The 13953-nt window shown below is 38.9% G+C and overlaps 1 protein-coding gene and 1 long non-coding RNA gene across 8 annotated transcripts in view; one reads left to right on the forward strand and one right to left on the reverse strand.

The window, feature by feature from the left end:
* The window catches only part of LOC115289460, a 49068-nt gene that overhangs the window by 30313 nt on the left and 4802 nt on the right, over positions 1–13953 (reverse strand). Inside the window, exon 1 of one of the 5 annotated variants that reach the window (XR_003907638.1) lies at positions 4906–5019. The exons of the other annotated variants lie outside the window; for them this stretch is intronic. This is a non-coding gene — a long non-coding RNA (uncharacterized LOC115289460). Of the gene's footprint in view, positions 1–4905; positions 5020–13953 lie in introns of those variants that run through there. 5 annotated transcript variants of the gene reach the window in all.
* The window catches only part of AKAP11 (A-kinase anchoring protein 11), a 141894-nt gene that overhangs the window by 17570 nt on the left and 110371 nt on the right, over positions 1–13953 (forward strand). For all 3 annotated transcript variants that reach the window (XM_029936678.1, XM_029936677.1, XM_029936679.1), the window contains exons 4-7: positions 1391–1438; positions 3346–3480; positions 4780–5044; positions 5632–10132. In XM_029936678.1, the coding sequence (XP_029792538.1) occupies positions 1391–1438; positions 3346–3480; positions 4780–5044; positions 5632–10132 (4949 nt within the window). The remainder of the gene's footprint in view (positions 1–1390; positions 1439–3345; positions 3481–4779; positions 5045–5631; positions 10133–13953) is intronic.

Consider the following 13953-nt stretch of genomic DNA (forward strand, 5'->3'; position numbering starts at 1 on the left):
TTTTGTCTTTTTATGGAAAATTTTTCTTCCTATGATGTTAAAGACATAAAGATAATATAAATTTTATTTATTTTTTAAAAAATATTTTATTTATTTTTGATAGAGAGACAGAGCATGAGAGGGGGAGGGGCAGAGAGAGAAGGAGACACAGAACCAGAAGCAGGCTCCAGGCTCTGAGCTAGCTGTCAGCACAGAGCCTGATGCGGGGCTCAAACCCACGAACATGAGATCTGACCTGAGCTGAAGTCGGAGGCTTAACCAACTGAGCCACCTAGGCGCCCCAAGATAATATAAATTTTAAAAATAATACTTTTTGGGGGTTATAGAAGTAGTATATAATGCTTATAGAAAATTAAGAAATACTGAAAATATGAAAAAGAATGCCTATAATTAATCTTATGAATTAGGGGAAAAGAAAAAACATGGTGGAAAAAAGTAGAAAAAAATAAGAACACTTAGAATCCCATCATCGATCTAGAGTTAATCACTGCTTACTTGGTGTATTGCCTTCTAGTACTGTTTTTCAAGCATATGTTTTTAAAAATAAGGTTGAAATAGTGTGCATACCTGTATCATTTTTTTCTGTAACTTGTCCTTTTTACTTAATGTGACATTTTCTCATGCCATTAGATATTCTTTAGAAAGTTAATTTATATAAACTTATGCAGAGAAATTTGTATATACGGATGTTTAAGGAAATAAGTGATAATGTCACAGGGAGTCAGGAAGAGTCTTGGGGGCCTACCTAGGGAAGGCCTGTCCTAGGGGGTGACATTTAAGTTGGATATTGAAGGAGGAGGAGGAGTGAGGCATGGAAACATCTGAGGAGCAGGCATCCAGGTTGAGGGGGCATTACCGCAAAGCCCTTAGGCATGTTCTGGACTCAGAAGGGGGACCCATGTGTATGAATGTAAGTGAGGAAAGGTTGAATGCACCAGCTGACCCAGAGCCTTGGAGCCTCAGCTAGGACTTTGTGGAGTCCTAGTGGGAGGCGTGGAAGGGTTTTGACAAGGAGGTGACATCACCACTGAGACCAGGTGGGACAGGACTCTGGTTGTGCAAGGAAGTGGTGGCAGGGACATGGAGAGAAGTGGATGTAGGGGAGAGGGGTTTGTAGAGTAGAACTGATTGAATTTGCTAAAGGAGTAGATGTGGGGAACGTTGAAGAACTGCATTATGGAGCCACATCTTTGGTGAAAAACCTTTGTGGTGATGTTTGAAATTTTTAATCATTTTGTCCCAAGACCGTCAGCATTTAAAAAGTGTTTTTATTTTTAATTGAGGTATAATTGACCCATAACATATGTTTCAGATATACTATATAATGATTCAGCATTTGTATATAGCAGTCAGCATTTTAACATTTTATGTTTACTCCTTTTTTATTCAGGTCACATTTCTAGGGTTTAATGAAGAAACAGATGCTGCTCACATACAGGTATGGTCAATTTATTGAACTGGAAAAGATCATGAGAGATTATTTGGAACAAATTTTAAGACCATGAAATTTGCCTTATTCATCCAACATGTACACTAAACTCTTCTGGTGTGATTCCTGTGTGAAGCTAAAAGATGACGTTTTGAAATCAGTTCTCGAGTGTGTTTTGGACATTTTCACTTCTAGCATTTTCGAGTATTATTGTCAGAGAGCAGTTTTAGGTTTGAGACCATGAGTGTGGTTTATCTGAGGGCTGCAAGCCACAGGCCACCTTCCCTTCCGTTCTGTGCATAACGTAGAGAGTCAGACTTGCTTTTAATTTGGAGAGGGGCTTAAAACCTGACTTCATCCAGTTATTTTATTTTTAATTGAGATAGTGTCAAATTTAGAAGGTGAAGTTTGTAAAGAATAATGAGTAACTAATGCAAAAATTGTAGCCTGATTTAGGCAGGGAGGGAGACTGGTAGTTGAGATTATGATCAGGAAAGGAAAGTTTCAGTTACATAAAGAGGGTTGAAGCTCTTGTAGATGTGGGAGGTGTACTTTTTTTTTACTTAATACTTTATGCTGCTTCTTAATGTTTGTGATTGCCATGTGTTTCCTTTTGTGGTAGTAAAGTATCTCCTAATAGAAGAGCTAATATGGTTCACTTTCTTAAGAATAATGCATATTAGGTGATAATGAAAATTCTGCCCTGTGTTTTGATTGTGTCCTTGCCTGAAGGAAATAGTTTATTTTTATTTAATCACTTAAAGTTTATTTGTTTATTTTGAGAGAGAGTGTGTGTGCTTGTGTGCACCTGTGAGGGGGAGGGGGAGAGAGAGAGGGAGCAAGTGGGAGAGAGAGAGAATCCCTAGCAGGCTCCACACTGATGCAGGGCTCTAACTCACCAACTGTGAGACTGTGACCTGAGCTGAAATCAAGAGTCAGATGCTTAACTGACCGAGCCTCCCAGGTGCCCCTGAAGGAAATAGTTTAGACAGAAGGCAGAAGAGAGGATACATTGCTGAGAACATAAGGCTTTGAAAAGAGAAGTGTTCTAAAGTATTTCTCTCTTACTCTACTTCCTCTTTAAGAATTACTGACGAAACCATGTTTTTAAAGGAAAGTACTCTTTGAAGGGTCAAAGACATTAATCATTCTTTCTCTGGGTAAAGTATTTACATGAAAAGGACAAATAAGTGAAATAATAAAATCTATTTTCTTTGTATCTTTTTACAATTTTCAGTTAAAGTCTAATACAATACACTGGAGAGGCAAGGAAGAAAAATAGATTTGTATTTTACAAACATAAAACTTAAGCACCAACCAAGAAGTACACTCTTGGGAAGAATCCCTATGTGTATGAAAATTCCATGGTTAACCTGAAGATTGTAGGTTGACATTTGCAGCTAGAAACTATTAAAAGCTTAATTGTCATGGATGCAGGAAGTGCTATGTAAAAAGTGCTTTATAGCTTGATATCAATACTTGAAAAGGCTACAGAAATAGCAGGTATTAAAATATTTTAGTACATTTTATTTTTAAGTTAAAAACTGGATTGTGTATGATAGACTGCCTATGTTAACTATTTTGAACTGGAAATCTTATTAACCAGTGGACCTTATGATTTTCAGACAGCCTGCATTACAGGAATCATAACAAAAGTGTTATGGGAGCACCTGGGTGGCTCAGTTGGTTAAGCATCTGACTTAGGCTCAGGTCATGATCTCACGGTGTGTGAGTTTGAGCCCTGTGTCCGGCTCCGTGCTGATAGTACGAAGCCTGCTTGGGATTCCCTCTCTCTTCGCCTCTCTCTGCGCCTTCTGCATGCCCACCTTCTGCCCCTCTCCCTCTCCAAATAAGTAAATAAACTTTTAAAAAACTGTTTTTAAAGTGTTATTTATTGTATTATTGTTTTAAATTAGGATTTAGCTGCAGTTTCTTTGGAACTTCCAGATCTTCTGAATTCACTGCACTTCTGCAGTCTAAATGAAAATGAAATTATTTGTATGAAGGATATAAATAAATCATCAGATAGAAACAATGGTCCTCTAAATCAGGTAACTTTTATATATCATTTCTAATGAGTTTTTCAGGGCAAATTTTACAGTGATGTTTGATAGAGGGTATTAAACTTTTAAATGCTTGGAGTTTTTTTTTAATGCTATCTCAAGGAAATATGGTTTATAAGAAATATAACTCATAAAGCTTTGAAATTACTGAAAGATCGATTAATTTTGGCCTTAGCTTTAAGTTTGATTTTTCATGTGTGATGTTCCCTGAATGATTGATAATGCAAGTACATATTAATTTTTTTTAGAAAATATATTTCTAGATTCCTTGAATTTTTTCTACCTTTTCCCCCTTTATGACCAGTTCCAAATTTATATAAATATTGTGTTTTAGAGAACATATTTTGTTTTCTGGTTAAAAAACTTCAGTGTAAAGTGGGGACATCAGAAGACGTGTTCTAAAAATGTCACCATTTCAGACAGATAGTTTTATAACCTTTAGCTTTCAGTTCTTTACTAAGTATTATTTTGTTGATAATACATCGAAGAAAAATGCTTTGCATTTTTTACTTTCTAAAAATTTAATTAGTAGGTTTAAAATTTGGGCTACTTAGTCCAAGTATAAAAGACTACTGTGTTCATTTTGAGGTCTACAGATAACAGTAGAACTGCTTGCCTCATTTTTCTTATTATATTCTTCATTTATATTTACTTTGTTTTATTTGCTGGGATTACAGGTGATTAGCTATTTAGTTTCCATCTTTTTCAACTAGTCATTTGTCAATATTTGTGTTTTTTAAGATCATGTGTGTGGGAAAAATCTGATGACTTCTATTCCTGATCAAAGCTGTAAACATTATGGTAAATTGTAATACTAGGGAAATTTAGGTAAAATGATTATTATATTCTTTTATAATAGGAGAGAAGGTGGTACCATGCTAGAAGCTGCTGGAAAATGGGATACAAACATAGACTAGAACCTGGTTCCTGCCCTAAGGCAGTTTACAGTGTTGTTGGTGAGCTAGGTTAATGAACAAGGGAAAGTATAGTCATATAGGAAAACATAATTGCCAAGGGTATGGATAGTAAGTTCTATAACATTTAAGGAGATAGAGGAGGTGGAAATTGAATGCTGGATGAGTGAAAGATTGGGAGGCAAGAAATGTTGTAGAGAAAGAATGAAGAAAAGAATTAAACAGTATAAAATTGGAGCGTTTCAGGATCCACACATTTCTTTTTTTCCCTGAGATTGTGTTATTTCTAGGTTTCACTTTCCAAATAATATGCTTTGTATGGATAATACATTTTGAAATTAAAATTGTTTTTTCATCTTTCATCTTTCCCAAGAGTCATCATTCTGGAATGCTCTGTGTCATGAGAGTGTCACCTACATTACCAAGACTCAGAATTGATTTTATCTTTAGCCTGCTAAGTAAATACGCTACTGGTATAAGATGTACCCTGGACACATACTTGTACCAGAAGTGCCAGCTTGAGACTGCTCAGGAAGATGATGACGACACCAACCAGTCCGTGTCTTCCATAGAGGATGACTTTGTCACTGCTTTTGAGCACTTAGAGGAAGAAGAGCCTGTAAAGCCATATAATGATGGTTTGTTCTTTACTAGACTTTCTCTTGAAGTAGGAAATTAAAGTCTAATGTTCAGTTTTAAAAGTTTTAAGGCTGACTTGTTCTGTTGAAACTTATTTTGAAATTTGATGCAATCTAAACATCTTACCCTTTTGTTTTTTTGATTGGGCAAGGAATTTTTCTTAAGATTTTTAAGTTCATTGTTCTCTGCTTTTTTGTTTTGCCATTTCTGTTCTTATTTTGGTAGTACTGTTCAAGCACTGTTTACTCCATTACATTAAGTGTTCGGATCATGCCTGGCCTCAGATTTTCGAAGAGTTAGCTCACAGAGGGACAGTATTCGTGTTTCTAAGCCGTGCAGTAAGCAGCTAAGCATTTTGTAGACCCAGGTATTCCCGTGCACGAGGTAAAATGAAATTATTTTAGTAGAAGGTGTATTTGCTCTCAAATTCATTTAGGATGAATCTGGTAAACCACAGAGTATAGAAGTCATTTATGTTACAAATAAATATTTCATGCTAAAGTCTACTTATTCCCATTGATATGAATTAATTTTTAAAAGATTCTGTTCGAGAATAATTTGACCGCTTTATTCTTTTTCCCTAAAGGAATAAATATTACTGCACTAAAGAGCCAGTGTGATGCCGCTTCACAGACTTCTTCTGGTCACCATTTAGAAACCCATGATTTAAGGATTCTGGTTAGCTCTGGGAGGCAGAAGTCATTGGCTAAACCTTCAACGTCCTTAATAAATATGCTGGGACAGAAAGAACTACCGTCTGTGAAAACTTCAGTCACAACATTAATTTCTGAGCCTTGGATCCAAAAGAGTTTCTATAGATCATCTAATGCTTCAGATAAAGGTAGTGACACACAGAAAACGTTTTTTTCTTCTTCTCCTGCCTATTCCTCTGAATCCGAATGCTCAAGTCCAAGTCCTGTTATTTTCTTGGATGAAGAAGGATATCAAAAAAGTCTAAAAGCAAAACTTGAGTTACCTAAAATTCCTGTGATGAAAGATGACATAGAGGATTCAGACTCAGAAGTAAGTGAATTTTTTGATAGTTTTGATCAGTTTGATGAGCTGGAACAAACTTTAGAGGCTTCTTGTCCACTTCTAAAAGATCCTGTTGTAGGGAAGCTGTCACAGAAGAAAGGACATAAACATGAAAAATCTTGTTCTGTAACTACTACTATGAATCCTCAAAAATTCAAGTTTGAGCGCCCAGCTCTCCCAGCTAATGTTAGAAAGCCAACTCCTCGTAAACCAGAGTCCCCTTATAGTAACCTGTGTGATGCCCCAGATTCCCCTCGCCCAGTGAAGGCATCAGGGGAGGACAGTGGCTTGTTTAGCCCTATTCGATCCTCTGCTTTTAGTCCTCTTGGAGGCTGTACTCCTGCTGAATGTTTCTGCCAAACTGATATTGGTGGAGATAGAATTCATGAAAATCATGATTCTATTTATTACACCTATGAGGATTACGCAAATAGCATTTCATGTGAGGTTCTGGGCTCGGTTCTTCATACCCAACGTACTAACGCAACAGCAGACATTAATAGCATTAATGAGGGAGAAAATAAAACCATAGCTCTTAACAGCGGAAGCCTTGATGAAACAAGTAAATCTAAAAACAAATCCTTGATGATTAAAGATAGTATTCAGAAATTTGCTTCAGACCTTGTGGAAAGAAGTTTTGGCAGTGCATTTAAAGACTTACAGAAAGGAGTTTCTTCGTGTACCAATGCGTTGTGCCACCTGGCCATCAAATTGACATCCTCTGTTTTTCAGATGGCATTTAACGAACTGAGAAGGCAGTGTGCGTTTTCGCTGAGAGAACGTGCCATTAGTGGTCTGGCTAATTTTTTGGTGAGTGAAGCTTTAGCAAATGCTCTAAAGGATTTACAGTATGTAAAAAAGCAGATATTCACAAACACAGTCGCTCGGTTTGCTGCGGATCTTGCCGAAGAGCTCGTTTTTGAAGGCATCATGGAAGTGTGTCAGTTTTCCTGTCCTCCAACACCCGCATCTCCACAGGGTTGGCTATTTGACTATGAAGACAAAGCAGTGAAGTCCTACGCAAAAGACTTGTCTGAGTCTGTAATACAGGAAGCATTCATCGAGCTTTCACAAGCTGGTGTGACCTTTGCAACCAAGGCAGCAGTTAGTGTTTCCACAGATAACATAAAGGACACGAGCACAGGAAACTTAGCGCCACTGACCCAGACCTCCACGTTTTCCCCTGCTTTTAACAACCAGACTCTTATGGCGACAAAAGCCATGCAGGAACATAAAAAGGAATACACAGTACAACAGGCCTTGTTTTGTACTTCGGGAATTGTTACTTCTATACCAGTGCCCTTGGCAGGAAGTGCCCTGCTCCCATATCACATTTCATCTAATATATATCAATCAAAGTCTCGTCGGTCATCTGATGATAGTAATTTGAATGGCAATTCTACCCAGACACGTGTTACCCCAAAAAACAAAGAAGATGAAGTAGCGTGTCTCAGAAATATTTGTTTATCCTCAGACCAGAATCCAGGTAATCAGAATGATTTGAAACCAACTAATGATGACCCTGAAGTGCAGAGCTCTTCAAAATTAACAAGTGATCCTGTGATTATTAGCAACTTTTCGACAGCAATGGTGCATACGATTGTAAATGAGACTTTGGAGTCAATGACAACATTCCAAGGTTTAAAAACAGTTGATGAACAAACAGATGGTGTAACTAAAACAGTAAAGGGAAAAAGCCTTCCTTTCTACTCTGATCAAGCAACAGTGCAACAGGGCGAAGCTAGCAGTAAGGACATGTTTGCTGACCAATTATCTAAATCTATTATTAAACATTCCATCGATAAAAGCAAATCAACAATCCCAAGTGTAGGTAAAAATGCTGAATGTAAGGAAGACTTGCCTGTTCCTGGAGGAGAGTCACAGTTGGCCTTGGAAAAATTCCCCAAATTTCTTGATGCTCAAGACCACTTAACCCACTGTTCACGTTCAGTAGGAAAGGAATATGTTCCAGAATGTAAAGGTTCTATAGCTCATGGATATTCTTTAGAGACCCTGCAAACTTGTCCAACAGTTGCGGGTCAGAAACCTGATTTGAAGGAAGTTGCTAAAGACAAATCTGTGAAAAAGCATAATTTGAATAATGCAGCACTTGAGCCCTTCTGTTTGGGGCAAGACCACCCTTTTCCTCATTCCCATACTTTCTCCTCTACCATGCTTACTTGTGTAGACAGTTTGCATGTGGAAGATAAACAGAAAATTAGAGATGGCAATGTGATACCTGATACTCCTCCATCTACTCCTCTAGTACCATCCCAGGCTGGTTCTGAATGGGATATCAAGAAGTTAACCAAAAAGCTCAAGGGGGAGTTAGCAAAAGAATTTGCGCCGGCTACACCACCTTCTACACCTCACAACTCCTCTGTTGGTAGTTTGTCTGAAAATGAACAAAATACTATAGAAAAAGAAGAGTTCATGTTGAAACTAATGCGATCTCTTTCAGAAGAAGTTGAAAGCAGTGAAGATGAAGAGCACCCAGAAGTGGATGTGAAGTCAGAGCACTCAGGGAAGAAAGTTCAGTTTGCAGAATCGTTAGCTACCCACATCATTTCTCTGGCCACAGAAATGGCAGCTTCCCATTTAGATGATAATGTCACTCAAGAACCCAAGGTTAAAAGCCCTTCTTTAAATGTGCAGAGTCAAAGAAGTGTATCACCTACTGCTTTAAATCACACAGAGGAAAATTTACAAATGTTAAGCAATTTTGCAGGTGACATGGCAGCAGAAGTCATTACGGAAGCTGAGAAAATCGCAAAAGTTAGAAGCTGTGTGCTTTTCAGGCAGAGGAGGAATAGTTGTTACGTTGACAGTGGCCGAGATGATAGATCAGAAGCAAAGTTGGATACGGAGGCTCTAGCAAACCCCAAAGAAGTAGATCCATCCATTCTTTCGTTACCACCAGGTTTTTATATGTCTGGTCTGACATACAAGTATCCCAGCTGTGAAAGTGTGACAGACGAATATGCAGGTCACATTATCCAAGTGCTCAAACAGGAAGGCGGTAATAGTGAGTTAGTAATGGACCAGTATGCCAATAGACTTGCCTATCGATCTGTTAAGTCAGGATTACAAGAAGCAGCGAAGACAGCCAAAACGAAGTGCAGCTTGAAAATATTCCCCGTGCAGAGCTCACAGGTGACAGCCAAGAACGAACTCTTAATATTCTTAAATAAAGAACACCACCAAGAAGTAGATAACGAACGACAAAGTAAAACAAGTGGAGGTTACCTTTGTAAAAATCAAACTTGTGAACTGACGCTGGATACATATAAACATGAGTACTCTGAACTGTATAGTTTCTCAGCCTCTCTTGCTCACAGCATAACAAGAGATGTTAAAAAAGAGCTGACCACGTCTAGAGTTGGCTTGCCAAAATCCTTAACAGATTCTTGCCTTTATGAAAAGTCTGGACACGATGAAGATGCCACGTCGCACGCTGAGCCAGAATTTCCTCAGTCTCTTCAGCCTTCCTTGCAGAATCACAGATTTCACCACAGTACAGGCAGCTTAAATGGAGAGAGCGTGGTTCAAGCTATAGAACAGTATGCTAAAAAAGTAGTGGATGATACTTTAGAGCTCAGTTTAGGATCTGCAGTTTTCCATGTGTCTGAGTCCACAAAGGCGGCTAATAGGGTCACGTATGCAGAAAAGTTGTCACCTCTTCTAAGTCAAGCCTGCAGATATTGTGACCGTAAAGAACTGCATGATTGCACTGGAAATTCATCTCAACATGTTTGCAGACAGGATTCACTTGCTACTAGTCAGCCAGCTTCTAAATCAAAACTTAGCAGCATCTATCAGGAACCTAGAATTTTTCATCTTGACGTCCCACAAATTTGTCTTGGTCTCGATAAGAAGACAGTGCTTGCTGAGAAGATAGTTGCTGAAGCTATTGAAAAAGCAGAGCGAGAACTGAGCAATGCCAGTTTGGCAGCTGACAGTGGGATTGGACAGGATGGTGTTAGCTTTGCTGAAAGCCTTACCACAGAAATAATGACATCGGCGATGACCAATGTTGGACATGCTGTTAGCAGGTAAGTCTCAGATTTCTTTTGGGTCTTTCAATAAAATGAAAAGTTAAACTCCATCATATGGGTCTTAGGTCCTATTCAGAAAGATATAATTATTTTTAACCCCTAAGGTAACAAAAACATTTTTATACTACACTTGTTAATTGTTTCACATCCCGTCTGTTACTCCCCATATGTGTGGTCTCATTCCCCAGCAGCCCTCTGAGGGGAGGTGTTAACCGTCTTCCTGAGCTGAGCTGGAAAAGGAGACTTAGGGAGAATGGGCGCCTTGCCTCACACACACAGCTGTGAAGTAGGGAAAGCTGGATTGAAGGAAGAACTGGAGGGTTTTATACAGCAAATGTAGAGTATTACCGTGATCACTAACTACTCTAAAATTAGATTTTTTGTAGTGTTTTATTTTTTTCTTCACAAAGGTAAATTTTCTTATAAAGAGTATAATTTAACCAATTGCTGTGAGGAGGAAAACTTTAAAAATTCTCCAAAGATTTCCACTGCCACCATCGCTTTTTTTTTTTAAAGATTTAAAAAAATGTTTATTATATATATTTTTGAGGGAGGGCGAGACAGAGAGTGAGCAGGGGAGGGGAGAGAGAGAAAGGGGGAAACAATATCCTAAGCAGGCTCCAGGCTCTGAGCCCTTGGCACAGAGCTCAGCGTGGGGCTCGAACTCATGAACTGAGAGATCATGCCTGAGCCGAAGTCAACACTTAACCCATTGAGCCACCCAGGTGCCCCTCACTTCTCTTGATAGGCACCTATCTAAGGGGACATTATTTATTTTCTTAATGCTTTTATTTATTTTTGAGAGAGAGAGACCGCATGAGCAGGGGAGGGTCAGAGAGAGAGAGAGGGAGACACAGAATCCGAAACAGGCTCCAGGCTCTTGAGCTAGTTGTCAACACAGAACCTAACATGGGGCTTGAACCCACGAGCCGCGAGATCATGACCTGAGCCGAAGTGGACGTTCAGCTGACTGAGCCACCCAGGTGCCCCTAAGGGAACGTTGTTCCTGAGAGTCTCACAGGGTCCTGTTCTTCAGTAGTTGTGTATTGTGCTCAGAGATTCTAACACCTTAGCTCAGATTTACACTTTTAACCTTTTTTGTCTCCCGGGAAAACATCAGGATCAACTTTGTTATTAGTTGGTAGGAGTTTGTTAGTCTCACTGAAAAGAAAAAGTTTCTAGAGTTGAGGTGGAATTTAATAGAGTCACAGGATTTTCTCAGATTTTTTAGTAGCTTTTGTCAAAGCTGTGGCCAGGTCTGTCTCTCTTCTTAGCCGTCTTAAACTAGGGACGTACAGTTGGTGCAGGTGTCCACAGCATCCTCGTGAGATGTCTCTGGGCGTCTCTGTGAGGCAGCCTCCTTTCTCCTAGAGCAGGGGTTGGCACACTATGACCCAAGGCCAAATCTGGCCACTGCGTGTTTTTTATTTTTAATCATCTGTGAGCTGAGAATGGTTTTACATTTTCTCAGTGGTTGATAAATCAAAAGAATACTATTTTGTGACATGTGAAAATTACATGAAATTCAAATTTTATGTTCATAAATAAAGTTATATTGGAACACAGCTGTGCTCATTCATTTATTTATGTATTGTCTGTGGCTGCTTTTATGCTTTAGTGGCATAATTGAGTAGTCGGAGTAGAGATCTGTGGCCAACAGTGTGTGTTTGCTCCTTGGCACTTTATGGCAAAAATTTGCAACCCTTTGTCCTAGACCCACATTCTTTGTTCGTGATTCCCTATCCGTTCTTAATATGATGACAGACATAATAATAGGTGGTTAATAAATATATGGATAAAAAAGTTGTAGTAAACTAGGCTTTTCTACCACTGAAGCAACCTTCGTCAAATAAAATTAGCCTCAAGTTATTTTAAATGTTTCTCCCCGTGCCCCTCCCCAGGCCTGTGGGAGAAAAAGAGGCTCACCTCTAGATTGGAATCTCTAAGACATCCCTCCCAGGACCTGGCAAATGCCTTTGCTATTGATAGCTTAGTATTTTCACTTTCCCTTCTTACTCCCTTAGGTGCATAGGTTAGTTCTTGGACTTGTTCATATAAGCTAGTGCTGTCCTATTCCAACTCTTTATCAAGGCCAGTGGAATATTATTTTGTATTTCTTTTCCCTTTTGTCTTCTTAATAACTGTGCTAGGGTTCTAGAAGTGCTGATTATTAAAAATTGACTCTAGCGTGTATAGTGTATTGTTTCCCAATTTCTGTTTCTGATGTTAGAATGGTTGGCCTTTGAAGTTTTAAGAGGGATTCATTCAGATGGCTTATTTTTAAAAGTATCATTTGGATTCTTTCACTAGTGTTCCCTTTCTTGTGAATGTTTGATTTATGACAATAACCATAAATATCTCACAGAGCTGTAATGCACAGAAGGGTGGTTGGCATGTGAGTATCAAGTGGGGAATCACATAGCAGTGCGTTTTTAGAAGAGCAAACATCCAAACTGTATTTTGAGCTATTATTTATGAGCCAGAATTACTCAGCAGTCGTTAAAACTTTTCTCTGGACCTCATCTAATGGGTCATTTCAGCCAAAAAACCATTAGATTGTGGCATATTCCAGAAGAGTGTTAAAAGGAAAAAAAAGAACAAAGGAGTGCTTTGTTATGGCTCAAAACTATAAGCAAAATTATAGCAAAACTATAACCAGTATAATTCTGGTTGTTGTATCTTACATAGAAAATGAGGATAGCCCAAAGTGGGTGGACAGTTCAGGATTTATCCTAGGCACTGGGAGTACAGAAGTAAGTTAAACAGTCAAAAATCTGTGCTCTCTGGAGCTTAGGTTATAGTGGAATAAGATAAGTAAAATAGGAAATATGTCACAGAGTGATAAGTGCTTTTGGGGAAAGCTAAAAGGAGAGAGATGGGGGTAGAGGTGGGGTGGGGATGGTGGTGGTCCGTGGCAGCAGGTGGGCATGGTTGGTAGTTTTGAGTAGGTAGCTGGGGAAGCAACTCTGACAAAATAACTTGAGCGAAGAGCCCAAGGTGAAGAGAGAGGAAGTCATGTGGGAAGTGGGACTGAGGGTACCCGGCAAAGGGTAGGATTGTGCATGTTGGGGAAATAGCACAGAGGCTGGCGTGGCTGCCCTAGGTGAGCTGGGGAGAGTAATCTGTGAAACAAGGTGGAGGTTACGAGAGGGAATCATGCCAGTGAGTACGAGGATTTGGACTCGGACTGGTGACAAGCCACTAGAAGGTTTTGATCAGAAGACTCACATTTTTCTTCATCTTTAAAAATATAATTTTTAAACTGTTACGTTGAGAACAAAATATAGAGCGAACACTTAAGAGTAATTGAACAGTGAATGGCCTTTCTTGTGAAGATGGAATAAAAATGTAAATGTCTCTTCTTCATTGAAAACAATATTGAGAAGGGTTATGATCCACGCTCAGAATTTTAAAGAGACTTGGCTAGTTTGACCATAGGCTTCAGTGACAGTAGTTGAATTCCCCGAATTACTTTTTTGTTCTTAAAGCCAAAAAGAGCTTCCTGTCAGTACAAATAAAAGTACAACCTTAAAAGTAGGTGATAAATTTAGGAACTTGTGCTCCTCTATAGTGGTCCCACACACTATGAACTGTGTTAAAGAGAATTTAGATAAGTGTAGCACTTGGGGTGCATCCATAACAGATACCGCTCAGCTCACTTTGAAATCAGTATGCTCTCCTGCAAAGTCTCTTCATTGGCAGACACAACGTGTTGGATGGGCCGCTGGTGTGGCTCTGAATATCGTTTCTTGTTTTTGTACTCCTTATTGTCAAATTGATAGTCTTAGAATTCAGAATCTGATGCATTCAGATTGGTG

This window comes from Suricata suricatta, chromosome 4 (assembly GCF_006229205.1).
Source record: "Suricata suricatta isolate VVHF042 chromosome 4, meerkat_22Aug2017_6uvM2_HiC, whole genome shotgun sequence".
NCBI classification, from domain to species: domain Eukaryota; kingdom Metazoa; phylum Chordata; class Mammalia; order Carnivora; family Herpestidae; genus Suricata; species Suricata suricatta.